Genomic DNA, 19,969 nt, shown 5'->3' with positions numbered 1-19,969 from the left:
CTGGACCCCAAGCTGTGTTAACTCCTCACTGACTTCTAATCCGGAATCAGCGATCCCTGTTGGGAACGTCCTTGTTGCTTCCCCCTTATCTCCATTCCTCCCTCAACCACTGTTATTTCTTACTTTTTGGGTGCTGTTGTTGTTTGTCACCGAGTCACGTCCACTTCTTTGCTACCCCACGGATGCAGCATGCCAGGCTTCCCTCTCCTTCGCCATCTCCCAAAGTTTGCTCACACCCATGTCCATTGAGTCGGTGATGCCATCCAAACATCTCATCCTCTGCCACCTCCTTCTTCTCTTGCCGTCTGTCTTTCCCAGCCTCAGGTCTTTCCCAAGGAGTCCGCTCTTCGCATCAGGTGGCCATAGTATTGGAGCTTCAGCTGCAATGTCAGTCCTTCCAATCAATATTCAGAGTTGATTTCCTTTAGGATTGACTGCTTTGATCTCCTTGCAGTCTAAGGGACTCTCAAGAGTCTTCTAATAAAATTGAAGCCAACAGATATAAACTGCCTGTATGGATCTCAGACACCACTTTAATCATTTGACATGTGATGAGGTTCAGGATACCTCACCCCAAAATATGGCACCTGGCATATTGAAGGTGAAGCAGTTTGAGAAAACAGCGGAAGGAAGAGGTTCACTCTCTTCCCCTTCCCCCTTCTTCCATGAAACAAGCCATAATCCCATCATGGGAGAGGTACCCTGCCTATAGCAGGAGGAAAGGAGCATTCTTATCTCCAAAGGGTGAGGAACACTTCCAAGAGGAAGCCTAACACACAGGCCTTGCTAAGTTTCTGCCAGCTTATTACACTCACCTCTTATTCCTTAACCGATCATATTCTTCCACAACTGTCCCCACCTCATCAAACCTAGTTTGAAATACTCAGGTCTGTTTCTTTAGGTCTTCATTTCCTTAGGAAGGCTCCTGTGTCACTTAAAACATATTAAAATAAGTTGTAAGCTTGTCTCCAGTTAATATGTCTTTGTTGATTCATTTTCAGACGCACCCAGCGACCCTCAGCACGTGGAAGAAAACATTATCCACCTCTACATATTTTAATCCTTATATTTAGTAACTTGCTGTCCTTTTAGTTTAGAAGGACAGACTGAGGCTCAGAGAGCTTGAATGACCTCCAAATTGCAGGTTTTCAGATACAATACATAGAAGGGCACTTCTGGGGAATCCCCCACACCAGGGGTTTGTGAGCTGCACGTGTATACCTAAAATGCCATCACCAAATCTCAGGTCATAGGTTTTCTCTTAAGTTCTCTTCCTGGAGTTTTCTAGTTTTGGTGTTGCATTTGGGTGTCTGATCCACTTTGAGTTAGTTTTTGTCACAGGTATAAGACCAGTGTCAAGAATATTAACCATTATGCCATCATCACCATAATCAACATCACAATGACTAAAATACTTATTGCACCTTTCACTATACTTTCCCTACATATCTCGAGGCCCTGATAAATGTTCTTTAGTTAAACACAAATGGCTCCTCAACACAGGAAAACATATTCTACCTTGCTCCTGAAAAATTTTTCGACCCTAGTTTTCGAAAAACTGAAAAAGCATCCTATAACACTGAGAATGCAGGTTTGCTCACACAGGCTGGTGGGGGTCTGATAGGCAAGCGTCTATGGAAGGCAGCTTAGAAATCTCTGTCAAAATGACACACACGTGTGCACTGTGGCTCAACAATTCCACTGCAGGGGATTTTTCTTCCCAGAAGATTTCACACAGCAGCAGAACTGCTGAAGCTCATAGTTTTGCACAGAATACTGGTAGCAAAGGGCTGAAAACAACTCAACCACCCAGTAGTCAGGGATGGGGTAAATAAATCAAGTTCCAACAACAGTACAACAGAATTCAAACAGCTGTTCAAAAACAGTAGGCAAATTCTCTTTGTACTGATATGTAAAGGTCTCTGAGATAGGAAAAAATGAAGGCATAGAACAATGGGTACAGTCTGCCACCTTTTGTATAAAAAAGGTAGGAAACGAGACTATGAGTACTTTTGCAAACTAAAAATGTTTCTACTCTATTTATACAAACATATAGTTACATATAATATGAATCTGTGTGGCATCATGATATACTTGTTATAGTTGGTCAGTCGTGTCTGACTTTTTGAGACCCCATGGACTCGACAGTCCATGAAATTCTCCAGGTATGAATACTGGAGTGGATAGCTGTGCCCGTCTCCAGGGGAGCTTCCCTACCCAGGGATCGAACCCACGTCTGCCTGTGTTGAGGGTGGATTTTTCACCAGCTGAGCCACAAGGGAATCCCAAGAACATTGGAGTGGGTAGCCTATCCCTCCTGCAGCGGATCTTCCTGACCTAGGAATCGAACCAGACTCTCTGGCATCGCAGGCGGATTCTTTACCAACTGAGCTTCCAGGGAAGCCTTATATTGCTATCAAGGGAGTAATTATATTACTTAAGTACACATTTTAAGCTACAGTATGTACCACACTGTGTCACATTATAGGTTGTGTTACATCGTCACACTTCTTATTTAGAAAATATATTTTATATTTTAAACTATTTATATCTATTACAGGTTAATATCTACCGAATTTATAGTATAGATATGTATAATACGTATCAATGATAATGACATATATGTGTGTATAACGCACATATGTATATACGCATGTATCTCTATTTTCATATACACAAAGACACTGTGGAAGGACACTGAAAACATGTTCATGCTTTCATAATTATTCACAGTTGCATAATTATTCAGTTTAATAATCATACGTGTTCAAATAATTGCACCGGTCACCTGAGTGTTCCGTGGTTTTATAGCATGAGAATTTTTTCGGTGGCACACACAAAGTGAGAAGGCTTTTCACTGCATACTGCTTATTTTGAAACCGTTTTAAACCACGTGCTGACTACTGCCAAAACTCGTAAAGCATCTAAAGGAAGTAGTCCTCCGGCCCCTCCCAGCCCTCTCTAGGCCGCGTGGTCCTCGCGGGCCCGCCCAGCGGAGCCGGCCAAAAGCGGCCTGCGTTTTCTGCGCGGCGCTTTCTGCACCGGCCGTCCCACAGGGCGCATGCGCAGACCGCTGGTAGCGCCTGCCTGGCGGGTTTGCTCTGCAAGACCGAGGTGCAGAGGTTCGACCAGGCGAGGGTGTCCGTCTGCGAGGTGAGCGCGCGGCGGCCAGGGCCCGGACGCGAGGGAGAGGCCCTGGGGGTGAGGGCCCGGCTCGCGGGCAAGGAGGCGCGGGCGTCCTCTCAGGGACGCCGAGGCAGACGCTCCTCTTCGCGGGGAAGTCGACGGAAAGGGAGGCGCGAAGTAGCGGCCCTGAGGGGAAGGGGTGCGGGAGGCCGCGCGGGCCAAGTCAACTCTGAGGAGGACGCGGCGGCCTCCCTGTTGCTCACGCCCCGGCTTCCTGCCAATGCTTCCCTGGCTGGAAGGCCTTCCACCCGCCCTCCTCCTCCCGCGTCGCACCTTCCTCCCCGTCCCAGGACCCCACAGACCCTCCCTTTTTATGGCCTCTCTGCTCTCACCCCCAAGAACGCGTTCCTTGGTCCCTGAGGACCCTCCCCGTCCTCCTCTCGGACCCCTGCCCTCCCCTTCGAGGACCCCACGGGCCTTCCCCTTCAGACACACCTGTTGGCCTCCTCAAGGACTCCCGCCCTAGAAAACCCTCCTTCCCCCTCGAGGACCCCTCCCCTTCCCTTCACCCCCCCCCGTTTGGAGGATCCCCCCAGTTTACCCCCTCAGAGACCCCCTGCCTTCCCCTCAGAACAACTTCCTTCCTCCATGAGGACCTCCACCCTCCCCTTCGACGATGCCCCTCAGCCCTCTTCTTCTAGGACCCCACTCTCGCTCTCCCCCACCAGAACCACCCTTCTTCGCCTTTGAAGACCCCCCGTTCCTCTCCAGACCCCCTGGCCCCTCCCCCCAGCCTCCCCCACATTCAAACTCCCCTTTTTTCTTAGGACCCCTCCTCTCCCCTCAACACAGTGCCCTCAGCCTTGGCCCTGCCATTATCCCTCCCCTCTGTCCTGCTCCTGCCTCTCTCCGAGCTCCACCCCCTTTATGTCAGAGGCGCTCCTTCCTTCAGCTCCCCCTTTACCTCCTGTCCCACCTTCCTCTGTGTTTTCCCCCTGGCTCTGGCCCACCTCTCCTCTCCCAGCCCTTACCCTCCCTCAGCCTTCCTGTGGTCCCCCACTTCTGCCCTGGCCCTGGTCCCTCCTTCCTGCCCCTCTTGCCTCAGACCTCCTCCCTCCATCACACCTCTCCTCTCTATATCCTTTCGCTCAGTCCTGGCCCCCTTCCTCTCCTTAGTTCTGCCTCTCCTTTCTGCTCCTCTGCCTCAGTCCCACCCCTTCTCTCTGGGCGCCTACTCCCTGGACACCTCTCCTAGCCCAGACTGGTTCTTCCTCTTTACCTTGCCCCACTCCTCCTCCTCTGGTCCAGCTCTGCATTCTGCCTGGCCTTGCTTTCCTCCTTTCCCCATTCCTCAGCACTTCTCTTTTGGTGGCTCCCTTCAGTCCCTGCTCCCTCCTCCCACAGCCTCAGCTCACCTGGAATCTCTTGGCCTCCACTCCCTTCTCCCAGCACTTATTCCCATTTCTCTGAACTTTCTTCCCTACTCTGAAATCAAGGAACCCACCACCACTCACGTTTTTTAGGGACTCTTTTGCTTTTTTCCCCCCAAGTGTTTAACATCAGCTGCTTTTATGCCTACTTTTCCCTCTCTGGGCGAGGAGAAGGGATTGTGACTCTTTGCTCTAGCTTGGGACCTGGCTAGCCTAGAGAAGCAGGTTGCCAGGATTTCACCGTCATTTCTGCTACTCCTTTGTCAGAATCTTATGCTGCAGCCTGTAGAGATGGAAATTCAGTGGGGGGTATCGTACATCCAAAAAAAGGAAGTAATAGCAAATTTTAAATTGCTGGTAGGTGGATAAGTATTAAGAAAAAATCACAGTCTTCTCATACATTATCCCAGTCTAACTTCTAGCTAAAGAGTTAAAATGTTTAAATAAAAAATAAGAAAATAAATTTGCATTTTTAAGTGATCTCTGCCTTTTTGTTATAGGCTTGTTTGATTTCTTTATATTTTTTGCATAGGGATGCAGTCCTTTGTAGGATGAATGTATTGTAATGATCTTTCCTCATTTGTATTAACTCATTTTTAAAAGCATCTTCTTAGGTGGTTCATGAATTTGTTCAGTTCGTTGTGGTTTGGAGTTCAAGTCTCTTCCCTTCAGTGCCATTTCTGAGATTTTTCTAGCCCGTGTCTGTGCATCTTCTAGACCTGACGCTGTGACTGAGGCAAGAGCCGGTCTGTAGATATGCAAATCTGTGTGAATATTCATTTAGGCATTTGTGTGAAATGAGCTAACTTCCTTTGATTCGCATAACCTCTACTGTCCAGTTAAACTCTGCAAGCCATTTGTGAGTCTCTCTGTGTAGTTTCTGCAGACCCTAAGGTTTCTGACTCTCTTCTTCATCTGATAAAACTCAGCCCACCATCTTCCACAACAGTGTGCTTTGAAGCAGCCTGCCTTTTAGAGTATCTCCATCCTTTGAAGGGTCAAGCTGTAAAAATGCTCCATGTGAAAGAAGTTTTGGATATCTCGAGGAATACCCAGCTCGTTCATCTACGTGATCAAGAAGAAAATCGAGAAACCACCCCCATAAGAAACCCAGAGGCTCCAAGAGTTTCTCATCAAAACTTTAGGTCTTTTCAGCCCCTGTCGGTTACAGGACCTCACCAAGCTGTGAGCCAATTTCAGGAGCTCTGCTGGTGATGGCTGCAGCCAAAGAGCCGCACCACGGAGCAGATGATGGAGCAGCTGGTGCTGGAGCAGTTTCTGAACACGTTGCCAGGGGAGGTTCAGACATGAGCGAAGTCAAAGCAGCCCAAGAGCAGCAAGGAAGCAGGTGACCTGGTGGCAGACTTGATCCAAGCATGTGAGGAGGAAGGTGAGAGAGGGACTTTTTGAACTTTTGCTGTATGCCTGGCATGTAAGAGGGAGCTAAATAAAAACTTGTTCAATGAATGAATGAATGAATTTTGTAATCTCCAGTCTAATCTGCCTAATCCTATGTGAAATGAAAGAAACTTGAGATTTGGCTTTTGCTTTTCATGCTATTTTCGGAGAGTATGCCTTCTCTCTGCTCTGTTCCCCACCCTTCCACTTTTCATTTTGAGCCTAAACCTTAGTGTCAACACAAAACAATACACAGTCAAAAAAAAAAAAAGAGGGCATGCAGTGTGGGAGATAGGAGGCCCGAAATTTCAATTCTGTCAAAATTTGACTGGTGTCTTAGAAACTCAAAGTTACTCGATTGGAACTAAGGGCATCTCACTGGTGATAGAAGAAAGCCATTCACTCCCGATAGCCCTTTGGATGATATTGATACTAAAACCAAAGCTTTGTTTGTGTGTGTGTATATATATATATACATATATACTTATATATGTGTGTATATATATAGACAAGGAGAGAAAGGCAAGGGAACAAGATGGGGATGTGGACCAGTGGGATGGGTTGATTACATTGAAAAATATAAAGAATTAAATTTGAAATAAACATGAGGGTCATGTATGGCTGAATGGTGATGTATCAAGGATTATGATTAGTCCAGTTTTGTGCACCTGCATTCATTAAAAGAATTTTGAAGAGGCTAAGAAAATTTGGAAATCCCAGCAGTGGCCACAGAACTGGAAGAGGTCAGTCTTTGTTCCCATCCCAAAGAAAGGCAATGCCAAAGAATGCTCAAACTAAAGCACAGTTGCACTCATCTCACATGCTAGTAAAGTAATGCTCAAGATTCTCCAAGCCAGGCTTCAGCAATACGTGAACCGTGAACTTCCAGATGTTCAAGTTGGTTTTAGAAAAAGCAGAGGAACCAGAGATCAAATTGCCAATATCCGCTGGATCATCGAAAAAGCAAGAGATTTCCATAAAAACCTCTATTTCTGCTTTATTGACTATGCCAAAGCTTTTGACTGTGTGAATCACAATAAAATGTGGAAAATTCTGAAAGAAATGGGAATACCAGACCATCTGACCTGTTTCTTGAGAAACCTGTATGCAGGTCAGGAAGCAACAGTTAGAACTGGACATGGAACAACAGACCTGTTCCAAATAGGAAAAGGAGTACGTCAAGGGTGTATATTGTCACCCTGCTTATTTAACTTATATGCAGAGTACATCATGAGAAACGCTGGGCTGGAAGAAACACAAGCTGGAATCAAGATTTCCGGGAGAAATATCAATAGCCTCAGATATGCAGATGACACCACCCTTATGGCAGAAAGTGAAGAAGAATAAAGAGCCTCTTGATGAAGGTGAAAGAGGAGAGTGAAAAAGTTGGCTTAAAGCTCAACGTTCAGAAAAGCAGGATCATGGCATCTGGTCCCATCACTTCATGGGAAATAGATGGGGAAACAGTGGAAGCAGTGTCAGACTTTATTTTTTGGGCTCCGAAATCACTGCTGATGGTGATTGCAGCCATGAAATTAAAAGACGCTTACTCCTTGGAAGGAAGGTTATGGCCAACCTAGATAGCGTATTTAAAAGCAGAGACATGACTTTGCCAACAAAAGTCCATCTAGTCAAGGCTATGGTTTTTCCAGTGGTCATGTATGGATGTGAGAGTTGGACGGTGAAGAAAGCTGAGCGCCGAAGAATTGATGCTTTTGAACTGTGGTGTTGGAGAAGACTCCTGAGAGTCCCTTGGACTGCAAGGAGATCCAATCAATCCATCCTAAAAGAGATCAATCCTGGGTGTTCACTGGAAGGTCTGATGTTGAAGCTGAAACTCCAATACTTTGGCCACCTCATGCGAAGGGTTGACTCATTGGAAAAGACCCTAATGTTGGGTAGGATTGGGGGCGGGAGGAGAAGGGGACGACAAAGGATGAGATGATTGGATGGCATCACCGACTCAACGGACATGGGTTTGGGTGGACTCCAGGAGTTGGTGATGGACAGAGAGGCCTGTTGTGCTGCGGTTCATGGGGTTGCAAAGAGCCGGACACGACTGAGCGACTGAACTGAACCGAATAGTAAACATGTTGGACACTTAAAATGTACTACATTGTAAATATTTTATAATAGTGTTTTACCTCTCTTAGTAGTTCTTGAGATAGGTATTACCCTCCTTCCACAGATGAGAAGACAGAGGCACAGGGAGATTGAATAACTTACCTGTGAACGTGTTCGTCGTTCAGTCGTGTCTGACTTTTTGACCCCATGGACTGTAGCCTGCCAGGCTCCTTGCCAGTGGAATTCTCCATGCAAAAAGACTGGAGTGGGTTGTCATTTCTTTCTCCAAGGGATTACGTCTGAGCCACCAGGGAAGCCCAACTTGCCTGTGGTCCACAATTATTAATAGTAATTGGCAGTCAGGATTCCGACCTCCGTGGCTGGCTCCAGAGTCTGTCATCTTATTAATCGTGGCTGTTAATACTGCCTCCATCGGACATAGGGCATATGGTCCCACAGAATTTTTAAACTTGGTCAAAGACACAGCCTTTGATGGAGCTGAAATTCAAGAGAAGGGAAAGAGCTTGCTAGGGTATGAGAAGAAACTATAGAATAGTGAAAGGTACTCTTGGAAAGAGACCACAAACAAGGAAGGACTTCAGGTTTCCTGAGGGAAGGTGGTGGTTGTCTTCTAGATCCCTGAGTGAAAAAGATGTAGTAATAAGAGTTGTGGTCTTTTTTTTTTTTTTTTACTACCTGCTTTGTGCCCCACACACAGCAGGTAATGTTTAACCCTTATAGGTGCCTGTAGAATTAGAGAGATGATTGTAATTTTCATGTTACAATTGAGAAACTGAAGTTCTCTGGTGACTAAATCGATGGTGAAGCTAGGACCATTGATACAAATGTAGAGGGAAGGTTTACTTTATTTGGAAGGCACTGAAAATCCATGGAAGCATTTAGAGGTGGGAGGTAAACAAACCTCTTTTCTGGAATTGCCACAGTGAGCTGAGAAATGATTTTTTTGGTTTTTCTCTTGTCATAGGAAGTGCTGCTTCTGCCCATGGCAGGTGAGGGGTTGGCAGGCTACTCTCTGTGTCTGTGAGTGCTGCCAGACTGGACTCAACTCTGTGGTTATTCCTTCTCCCTTCTAGGTTACTCTGCTCAGAACTGTGTCCTTGCAGAAGAGAGAAACACAAAACACCACCAAAAGAAGGACACAAAGATGTCTGACAGGAAGCCATTTGTTAGATCTCAGGTGAGTCAGGTTTTCTTCTGACTTAGTTCTGCAGTGTGAGGAGCTCCCCTTTCTGATTTCTAGACCTCCTCTATCTAATTAAACATCCTCATTTCCTTAAAGTCTTTATGTAAACTTTACCTAACTGAGCCTTTCTTTCCCAGGCGTCTGTATCAGAGTTTTCTTCTGACTCTTTGTTTTTGCTTTCCTGCTTTTTCTCACACTTATTGCCACCACCACATACCACATCTTTAATATTTTCTCTCTTTTCCTGTCTCTTGAATTAATTTTTCATTGTTTATTGTTCCATTATCTCTCCACTTTTGACTTAGTCAAAGCAACCCTCATGTGATTTGTACTACTATTATGCTCCTTTTTATAGATGAAATAACTGTTGTGAATTTTTAAAAATTTGCTCCTTAATGTTCTTGTTAAATCATGTTTTGAAACCTAGAAGAAGCTAATGTGTTGCACTTGCTTTAGAAAAAAATTCATGGGTGAGGGGAAGGCGTTTGACAGTTAGGAAAAGAAAGTGTTTACAAATGCTCCTTGAGGAAGAGCTAAGGGGAAGAGAGGTGAGAAACATTGTTCCAGGTGATCTGTTCCTGAGAATAGCCCTCTTTCCCTACAGTGTCTGTGTCTAGGATCGCAAGTGAAGATGCCCTCAGAGATGACTGAGGTAATAAAAGAGAATTTGTAAGTGGGTGGATTGTGACAACATGGGGGGCATCTGCCCCATCTAAGGGCAGCTATGTTTCAGCATCAGCTGATGGCGCCATGTGAGAATGTGGACCCTGATGCCTAGATCTTCTGATTTTTTAAAGTGAAGTCAAAAAATCCTGCTAATAATATGAATTATACTAATATTTTGGTGTTGGCAACTAACAAATTTTGAAGAAAGAATAAAGAACACATGTGAGCCAAATAAACCCCTCTATAAAAGCTGGGCAGTCAGTACATGCTCTCTAGTTCGTTGATCTGCATAATGTTTCCATGAAAACACAAGAGACGTATATTAGTAAAATGGGTATCATGGTCTTCGGTAGTCTTCCAATACCTGCTTCTTACATTCACCTTTCTGTTACCAAGAATGTTGCATGTAATTGTAATTACTTAGTTTGTATTACTGGATTATTCTGAGGTGTGATTATGTGTGTGTTAGTCACCCAGTGATCATGGCATCTGATGCCATCACGTCATGGCAAATAGATGGGGAAAGAGTGGAAACAGTGGCTGACTTTATTTTTGGGGGCTCCCCAAGCACTGCAGGTGGTGATTGCAGCCATGAAATTAAAAGACACTTACTCCTTGGAAGGAAGTTTATGACCAACCTAGACAGCACATTGAAAAGCAGAGATGTTCCTTTGTCAACAAAGGTCCATCTAGTCAAGGCTATGGTTTTTCCAGGAGTCATGTATGATTGTGAGAGTTGATTGTAAAGAAAGCCAAGTGCCAAAGAATGGATGTTTTTGAACTGTGGTGTTGGAGAAGACTCTTGAGAGTCCCTTGGACTGCAGGGAGATCCATCCAGTCCATCCTAAAGGAGATCAGTCCTGGGTGTTCACTGGGAGGACTGGTGTTGAGGCTGAAACCCCAGTCCTTTGGCCACCTGATGCAAAGAGGTGATGCACTGGAAAAGAACCTGTTTCTGGGAAACATTGACGGCAGGAGGAGAAGGGGATGACAGAGGATGAGATGGTTGGGTGGCACCACCAACTCCATGGACATGAGTTTGGGTAAACTCCGGGAGCTGGTGATGGACAGGGAGGCCTGGCGTGCTGCAGTTCATGGGGTTGTAAAGAGTCGGACACGACTGAGTGACTGATCTGAACTGAACTGAACTGAGTCGCTCAGTTGTGTCTCACTCATTGCAACTGCAGGGACTGTAGCCTGACAGTCTCCTATGTCCATGGAATTCTCTAGGTGAGTATACTAGAGTGGGTTGCCATTCCTTTTTCCATGGGATCTTCATGACTGAGGGATTGAACCTGGGTCTCCTGCATTGCAGGCAGATTCTTTACCATCTGAGCCACCAGGGGAGCCCCAATATCATCATACATTTATCTCTTCTACCATAAATGAGTGTTTGGGTCTTGCCTAGATTTTGGAGGTTATAAGACAGTACACATGAGCAGATACACCTAGGAATAGGTATATTTCTGGACCCAAAAGTGGTTTACCAATTTACATTTCCCTGGTGGCTCAGACGATGAAGCATCTGCCTGCAACGCGGGAGACCTGGGTTCAATCCTTGGATCGAGAAGATCCCCTGGAGAAGGAAATGGCGACCCACTCCAGTACTCTTGTCTGGCAAATTCCATGGATGGGGGAGCCTGGTAGGCTGCAGTCCACGGGATCGCAAAGAGTCACACACAACTGAACTCACACACAACTGAGCAACTTCACTTTTAGCATCTTTTAAGAGGTCTCAAAAGCCCACATTCTAAGATTTTCGTTGGTGGCTCAGTCAGTAAAGAATCTGCCTGCAGTGCAGGAGATGGAGGTTCAATCCTTGGTCAGAAAGATCCCCTGGAAAACAAATGGGAACCTGCTGTGTAGTATTCTTGCCTTGGAAATCCCATGGACAAAAGAGCTCGGTCACAGTGGATGGGTCTCAAAATTTTGAGTCAGGCACGACGGAGCAACTACACCACCACCACCACGAAGATTCCCCCTTCTCGACAGTATTTGGTATTGTCCAACGTCTTAATTTTTGTCAGTTGAATGAGTATAAAGTCATACTTTGTCATTTTGAAATGCATTTTCTTATTATAAGATTGGCCATCTCTGCATTTTTATGAGCTGTTTGTGTTTTGTGGATGAGTCACTGAGGCTTAACCTATCCACACTCACAGAGCTTGTAAGAGAGAACCAGAACGTAGACCCAGCTGTCTCTTTTTCCTGGGATTGGGGTATACTGCTCAGCTTTTATTTGCATTTTTCTCTCTTTATTAAGGAACTTAAAAGGATCTTTCTCCTCCCACACAGATCTCTAGAAATTCGCAGCAGGAGCTGTCTTAGAAATATTCCTACTTCTCTCAAGAGTTCAAATCAAAAGAAAGATATACTTATTTTTTCTCTTTCTTTTTTATGTTTTAAATTATGAAACTATGATAACACATTTACAGGAGGCTTGGAGAGTTCACAACAAAGTTACATATAGTTCCACTATGTGGTGGTTGGTGGTTTAGTCGCTAAGACATGTCCAGTTCTTGTGACTGCATGGACTGTAGCCTGCCAGGCTCCTCTGTCCAGGGGATTCTCCAGGCAAGAATACTGGAGTGGGTTGCTATTTGCTTCTCCAGGGGTCTTGCCGACCCAGGAATCAAACCCAAGTCCCCTGCATTGCAGGGAGATTCTTTACCAGCTGAGCTATGAGGGAGCTATGGGGGAAGTTCTACTATAAATTACAATTATTTTTAAGTAGATAAATTACAATTTTTAGTTGGACTTCCAATATCAAACTCAAAAAATTAATGGAATGAATAAAGTTAGAAGTCTATAGTAGATCTGAAAAGCAGTATGAACCAATTGAACATAACTTCAGATTTATATAGTTTTCACACAACAAGAGAATCCAAATTCTGTTCAAGTACCCATAGACTATAAACTAGGAGACCATGGAACATATCCAGGGATATTAAGTGCAAAAGTTTCATGGCCTGAAGGTATTGAAATCATATAGAGTCTGTTCTCCTATCACTGTGGAATTATGTTAGAAGTTAATACCAAAAGATATTGGAAAATAACCCACATATTTTCAAGTGCAGTGTGACATTTCCCAAGAGAGATCTTTGACTTAGCCATTGAAAGCCTCTATAAAGTTAGAAGGCTGAAAAAAACAAGAGGGTGATTGCAGAGAAGAAAACATTTTAATGAGAAAGACTTAAAGGAAAGAAACCCTTGTAGGTCCCTGAAACCTTTGGATTAGAGTCTTTCTGCTTGTCTGAATGTGTGCTTCATGGTCAGTCCCCTCTTACCAGGCACCTTTATCCCTCTTTGGGATAATTCCGGATTTCAATCATTTAGGAGTATATCTTGTATTTCAGGAATTGATGACTTTCGAGGATGTGGCTGTGGACTTCAGTCCAGAAGAATTACCCTACCTCAGTGCTTCTCATAGGAAGCTCTACCGGGAGGTGATGCTGGAAAATTACAGGAACCTGGTCTCCTTCGGTAAGCTGTGATGACCAAAATTGTTTCCAGACATTGGCATATGTCCCTAGTGGCAGAATCTTTGGAAACAGGCTTTATTTTTCTTGTGTGTAAATTTGCACTTGCCTGTTATCTCAGAGCCTTTAGAAACCAGGCTGGGAGTTCCTGAGGGTACAGGACAGAACCCCCAAGTTATAAGTCTCCTTCTTCAACAGGTTACCAGTTCCCTAAACCTGACATTATCTCACAGCTGGAAGAGGAGGAGTCACATGCTAGGGAGGAAGACGGGAGTGCAGTGACATGTCAAGGTGAGCAGTGAGACCGGGATCTTGGGGAGACAACCCTGCTCAGTGAGCAGGGGCTGGGAGCTGGTCCTCAGAGCCCACTCAGCTTAGGCAGAGGGCCAGTAGGTGCTTTCACCTTAGGGGCTCGTGTGGCCACGCCACATCATGCTCACTCGGTACTTCTTTTATCTCCTCTCTGAAGCTCATCTCTTCCTCTCCTGCTTAGCTCCAGGGAGGCCAGTTTCCGTATCCTCTAATGTTCAAGCCCCTGCATTCATTTGTGCCTTTCCCCTGACAGCTAGAAATCAGAGGTCTTTTCTCTGTCCCTGAGACAATCGAAAACCTTGGTGTGATACCACTGCTCTTTCCAGCCCTCACGGAGGTGACATAAAGCACACATCAGGTTCTTACCACTCCCAAAAGAAAATCCAGACTTCTAGCAAAACATTTAAATCCGTCCCAGTCTGGCCCAAAAGTCACATCCAGCTTCATCTCTCATAGATACTCCTACTAGAACCCTATATTGCTGCTCCCCAGGACTGTGTACTTCCATAGTCAGTGTCTGCTCAGAATAAGCTTGCTGCCCATTTGACTGCTTGCTCAGCCCTAATGCCTTCCCCTGCCTGATCTTTTTCCATTCCCAGATGAAATTCCCCAAACTCTCCTTTTGTACATTTATAGCCTGATTAGAGTCTTTGTACAGACTTACGAACATCCAGGTGGATGATGCTTTGCTCGGAATCAGCGTTTAGTAAATGTTGAATTGAATGTGTAAAACGAGAGATTGGGAGCCAAGAAAAGAGTTGGAGTTCTCTTGCTTTATTCTGAGTGAGAAGGTGTTGACCGGTGTACTCCAGTGTTTCCCCAATAGTCCTACAGAATTATGATAATCGGGGTTCTTTACAAAAAAAAAAAACCCAAAAGTGTTGCCTAACAAGATCAGTTCGAGAAATGCTACCTCTTACATTTCCCCTCTTGGAGATCTGAGATGCTGCTTAAGGGATCTGAAGAGTCCTACAAGAGTGAAAGCTGACTTGCATCGTACGGTATCTCCCGGATTGACCTGACAGTAGAATCCCTTTATGGCCAAAGTTGTATTAGTTCCTCCAAAGCGCAGTGATGTACCAAGCATGGTCTGGAAGTTGCAGCCAAACCCCAGTCCCCCCTCTTTCTCTGGTTTCCTTCTCATTCTCTTGTCAGTGCCTCTGGCATCTTTGTCAATGTTCAGTCCTCCTAGATGGTCTTTGCTGCCTCACCCTCACCTATCCTTGCTTGCTGTCTTCTGCATCCTTCTCCCACTCTCTCCTTTGGTTCCTGGAAAACTCTCAAACCTCTGTACTAATGTGTGTGTAATGATTGGTCTCTTTCTTCTGTTTCTACTATAATGATGTTTTTCTCTGAGTAAAAAATAGTAGAGGACCTTTTACATTTCTTTTAGGTTGCGAGGACCAATCTGAAACCAAAGATCTAACTCCAGAGTAAAGCCTGCCTGTAGAGAAATCATCCTCGGGGGCAAGAATAGAGGATTTGTAGGCAGGTGACTCCTTGTGTGCCCACACGAGAGAGTCTTGTGCTGATGATCCGCTGGAGTTGCACCAGGTCAAGCCGGCAGAAGTTTTGAGTCCCATAAAAATAAGTGACCCCAAGACCCTCACTCAGGAAGGAAGCCACGAGGGTGATCAACTAGAGAAAAGCTCAGAACTTAAGAAACCATCGGAGAGTCTGCTAGGAAATGGTCCTCGGGAGCACAGTACTCTTGGAGCCTGCACCAGGTCCTGCCTGGCCCACAACTCGTTTTTCCTCCGACAGAACAAACACTATAGATGTGAATTTTGTGGGAGAGACTTCAGTACCCGAGGAGGCCGGGAGAAGCACCAGCAAATCCACACGGGGAAGAAGCCCTTTGTATGTAAACGGTGTGGGGAGGCCTTCTACCTCATGCCGCACCTCAGCAGGCATCAGAAGACTCACTGGGATGGGAAGTCCTTGACCCAGCGTGCAGATGTATACGGCCGCGTGAGCATTCAGAGGCAGGACTGCCATGAGCGTCTCGAGTGTGGCAAAGCTGTCATCCAGGCTGTCCATCATGTGCAGCATCTCAAAGCCCACGAAGCAGCAAGAGCCCTGCCACGTGAGTTACCCCGAGACAAGATGTATTTGATTGGATGTAAGCGGCAGCACGACTGCGTTGGAAAAAGAGCCCATCAGTGTTGCGACTGTGGCAGAAGGTTGCGTCAAAGATCACACCTCATCCAGTACTACAGGATTCACACTCAGGAGAGGCCTTACCAGTGCCAGCTGTGTGGGAAGTGTTTCAGCTGACCCTCCTGCCTCACTCAACATTACCAACTCCATTCTCAAGAGAAGCCCCTGGAGTGCCATTACTGTTGAAACACGTCCAGTCAGAACATTCTCAACCTCTTAGGCTTTCTCCTGGAGAGAGACCCTTGGAGCGCTCTGAATGAAAGAAGGTCTTGCACCAGCCCTCCCACCTTGTTAACAACTTGAAAACATGTCATGGTGTAGTCAGAAAACAGCAAGCGGTTGCAAGGTGATAGAACAGTCTTTTTGCAGACGGACAGTCAGCACGTGTGCCAGTCACTGAAGCAAAAAACCTTACAGAGTATTTTTGGGAAAGAAGCCGATAGAGTTTGTCCTTCTCTGGTGGTGTCCATAGAATAGAGAACCTCGATTTTGACATCCCGACAAAAAATGTGTGACTGGCAGGTGTGCTCCAGACAGGAACTCTGTTGTCTGAATTTTTACAGAAGTGTTGACATACAATATCTTTACCACGTGGGATGCATCAGCAAAGGGCATCGTAAAAAGGTGTGTGAGGTGTACCTATGGTGATAATCCACAAAGCTGAAGTAATTGGTAATGTGCTTACATAGACATTCATAATTTTGAAAACATTGCCATGTGTATTATTTGATCAGTTAAGGAATGCTGCACTGCACCTGTGTTGAGGATATTTATTTCATATGTACAGATAGAGCAAACTTGAAACTCCAGGTTGTCATTTGATTTGACCTGGGTTGTAAGTGATGAGGCAAAAACTGAACCCCAGCTTGGTTTGGTTCGCTTGTTTGGTTTTTGAGAGTCCCTGAGATACTTATTTTAAATCTTGATGCTCAACCCAGGTTTGTTTTCTTCCTGCCACATTCTCTCTGAAGAAAAGTAACATCTGTACTGACCGAAGCCACCTTTCTTTTTAGTAATTTCAGTGTTATTTCATGTTAAATCAGATGGGACACTGGTGGAACTAGGGGGTCAAAGAGATTGTTAAAGTGAAGTTCAGATAGCCATTTCTCTTACAATTTAGAATTAGATGAATTTTGGGGACACTGATCAGGGAAGAATATTTTTGCTAAACACTTTCTTATAATTGGTCTTGTAGATCGTAAATCTGCTGCTGATCAAGTAGCATGTTTAGTAGTTTTATATGTGAGGGTTTGGGGTTTTGCATTTTTGAAAAAAAGGAGTATTTGAAAACGGTTTCTGTTGTAGGACTCGGGCGTCATCAGCACAGCCAGCTTCACCTAAAGTCCTATTTCTATGCTGGGCATACTTCACTCAAAAGTACGAGCCACGAGTTGCACTAAAAATCTCTTTTATGCCATAGTGTTCTAATGTAAAGGTTTTGCATCACTGACTTGAATGATGGTCAGATGCAAACACACCTGGGAACCAGGTGACCTAGTGTCTCAGAATCTGACTCCTGGCCTGGCAGGGTGGGTTGTGTCTGTCGTTATTCACTGCCGTGCTTTTTCTCATCCTGCCGTTTCTGACCTATGATGTGTGGCTACAAAGTCATGAACTTAAAAACCAACATGAGTCATTAGGGCCTGCACCAGCCAAATGAGCACTTGATCCACATGAGCGCTCACTACACAGCCCCTCATCCTTGTTTCCCAAGTTCCTGGTGGAACAGCCCTCACTGACTGGCCCTGTTTCCTCCCATGGACCACCCTCCCCACCCACTGTATATTTGTTTCTGATCCTGCCACCACTACCTGAAGGGAAGATAATGTCAGTATGGCTTATTGTTGATGTTGTTAATTAACCTTCATTTGTTTCTCTTGGTGATTAATAAATATCTCTCAGGAGAAACTTTCAGGAGAGCTTCCAATTTCTCCTCCAACTTTTACCTACTGAATTCTAGAATCTAGCAAGTGGGTTTTACATACAGCCGTTTTTACTCTGTCATACTAGTGATTTTTTCATTTTTCTCATCCCTTCTACGTTTAGTAATTAGAATTCTGTGAGGAAAAGTTGCTCCTCTAGATTTTTATTCAGTAATTTATTTATATAGCATGGATTTGTGGCATGGGCTGTAATTCAACATGACCATTACTTACTTTAGAATTGTTCCAGCTCTGGCCACTGGGAGTCCTTTCGAGTTGGCTCCTGTGCCTTTTCGAAAAGACTCCATCCTTTTTCTGAATGGTTGTAACTGTAACCTCCATGCACTCCAGGAAAACCCTGTCATTTCTTTATGATAACTTCTACCTCACCACTACCTTGTGAAATCTGCTGCTTTCCCTGGGATCATAGCTTTACTCACACCCTTCATCAGTCTGCCATCCCATTTGTTCCTTCACCATTTTTGCTAAATCTCCATACTACCCCAATTATTATTAGCTTAACACACTTTCTTTCAATTGTGTCATCTCTGTTCTTTAAACTTCAGTATATCTACCTAAAAAGGAAAATTTTAAATCAACTCAGAAAAAGTGTCTTACCCAGACCATAATCAGATTTTCCTAGTCATTGCCGAGATGTCCTTTTATAGCTGGCTTGTTTGAACCTGGATCCAAATGTGCTCTATTAATTGCATTTGGTTGTCTGATTTCAAGTTTCTCTTAACCTAAAGCAATCTCTTCTCACTTTTTCTTAGTGCCTTGTGTGACCCCAAGAATAATGTAGAAATATATTTCCCCCCTCTCTCCACCCAATTCCTAGTATAGCTAACAGCTTTTATATTCCTTATATTAAGGTTTAACTGTTTAATTTTAGAAGCCCTCATTTTTTAATTTATTTTTAATTCTGATAAACACATGACATAAAATTAACCATCTCAGACATTTTTAAGTGGTCAGTAGTGTTAAGTAGAGCCACATTATTGTGCAGTGAATACTCAGGACTTTTCGTCTTGAAAAACTCAAATTCTGTATCCATGGAACAAGAACTCCCCATTTCCCCCTCGCTCCAGCCATGGCAGCCATCTTTCTGGCTCTCATTTTTTTAAAGCTTTGTGTGATTAAGCCAGTAGTCCTGAAAGAAACTAGGTCAGTTGTCCTGTGGAATGTCCCCCCTTGTAAATGTGTCTGTTTGCTTCCTGTGGTATCCTTAACTTGTCCCTCTCTCCCTGTATTTTCTGTAAATGGAAGTTAGTGCTAAACTCTGGAGAATTTAGTTTGATTCGTCTTCAGCTGCTTTGGCAGGAATACCTCGTAGGTGGTTTTGTGTACTTTATATCATATCCCGGTCAAGTTTTTTGCCCCTGCCAAAGGTCTAGGCTCTTGAAGTCATTCTCCAAGCCACTGCACCATTCTCCAAGCTTGCACCATTCACAGGCAGGAAGGTTTCATAGTTTTCACCATCCATGTACTCTTCATGATCCAGCTGCATGTTCCTTCTTCACCACCTCTTCTAGATTTTTCTTTACGTGTCTCCCCCCATTACTCCATCCTGGTCTTTAGATATTTGGATTAAGAGGTGATAGAGACTCCTCGAGGGGGTCTGCTGTGGAACATTTGTCGAGGGCCCTGGGCCAAGGCTTCTTAAGAGACCTTAACTCTAGAAAGCCAGGGAGCATCAGACTTGACTCTGTTCCGATGCTGCTTTCATACCACAGATGGCAGCAGTGACAACGTGGGTAGTTAACTCTGCCGGTCATCCCTGGACTAGTTGGAATTTATAAAATATGCACAAGCCACTGCCTCCATACTTTTCAAGCTGAGCTCTAGTTGCCTGTGGTGGCAGGTACCTCAGCCTGTTATCTTTCACCTTGCTGCTTTTCTTGCTCCTATTCTAGTGGGCCCCCAAGGATAATACTATTCTTTGTGGCTTTTCCCAACCAATTCCTGATACATCAGACAGTTTGAGCACTGGTCTTATACTCAGGCTATTTTTTTAATGTAGAAACACTCATGTTGTAAGCTTTCTTTGATTATGCAAGTAATACCTATCTGTTGAAGATGATTAGAAAATACTATCATCTTTGAGGATTTGGTTGTTTTTTTTTTAATATTTGTATTTCCTGTCTTAGATATACTTGCTGCCAGAAGAGGTATACACTGTTCAGACATTTTTTCCTGTGTATAGGTTTC

At 44.6% G+C, this 19,969-nt stretch overlaps 2 protein-coding genes across 3 annotated transcripts in view; both read left to right on the top strand.

Annotated features, from left to right (window-relative positions):
* Window positions 1-2,787: 2,787 nt before the first annotated feature.
* On the top strand, window positions 2,788-18,343 carry LOC145537839 (zinc finger imprinted 2-like). 2 transcript variants are annotated; one of them, XM_081568750.1, is made up of 6 exons: window positions 2,788-3,153; window positions 9,113-9,216; window positions 9,827-9,874; window positions 13,245-13,371; window positions 13,566-13,658; window positions 15,073-18,343. In XM_081568750.1, exons 2-6 carry the CDS (start codon window positions 9,184-9,186, stop codon window positions 15,114-15,116), a joined length of 345 nt encoding a protein of 114 aa, XP_081424876.1. In that variant the 5' UTR covers window positions 2,788-3,153; window positions 9,113-9,183; the 3' UTR covers window positions 15,117-18,343. The 2 variants fall into 2 exon arrangements, with proteins under 2 accessions (XP_081424876.1, XP_081424877.1); XM_081568751.1 differs by lacking the exon at window positions 9,827-9,874 and having other exon boundaries at window positions 2,991-3,153.
* LOC145537674 (uncharacterized) overlaps window positions 15,573-19,969 on the top strand; it is a 28,943-nt gene continuing 24,546 nt past the window's right edge. The window contains exon 1 of the mRNA XM_081568527.1: window positions 15,573-15,765. Within this exon, the coding sequence (XP_081424653.1) occupies window positions 15,573-15,765 (193 nt within the window). The remainder of the gene's footprint in view (window positions 15,766-19,969) is intronic.

Source organism: Giraffa tippelskirchi, chromosome Y (genome assembly GCF_054371585.1).
Source record: "Giraffa tippelskirchi isolate mGirTip1 chromosome Y, T2T-mGirTip1v1.2.pri, whole genome shotgun sequence".
In the NCBI taxonomy this organism is placed as follows: Eukaryota; Metazoa; Chordata; class Mammalia; order Artiodactyla; family Giraffidae; genus Giraffa; species Giraffa tippelskirchi.
Note: the sequence above shows the minus strand (reverse complement) of the source record. Positions and strands in the feature narration are given on the sequence as shown.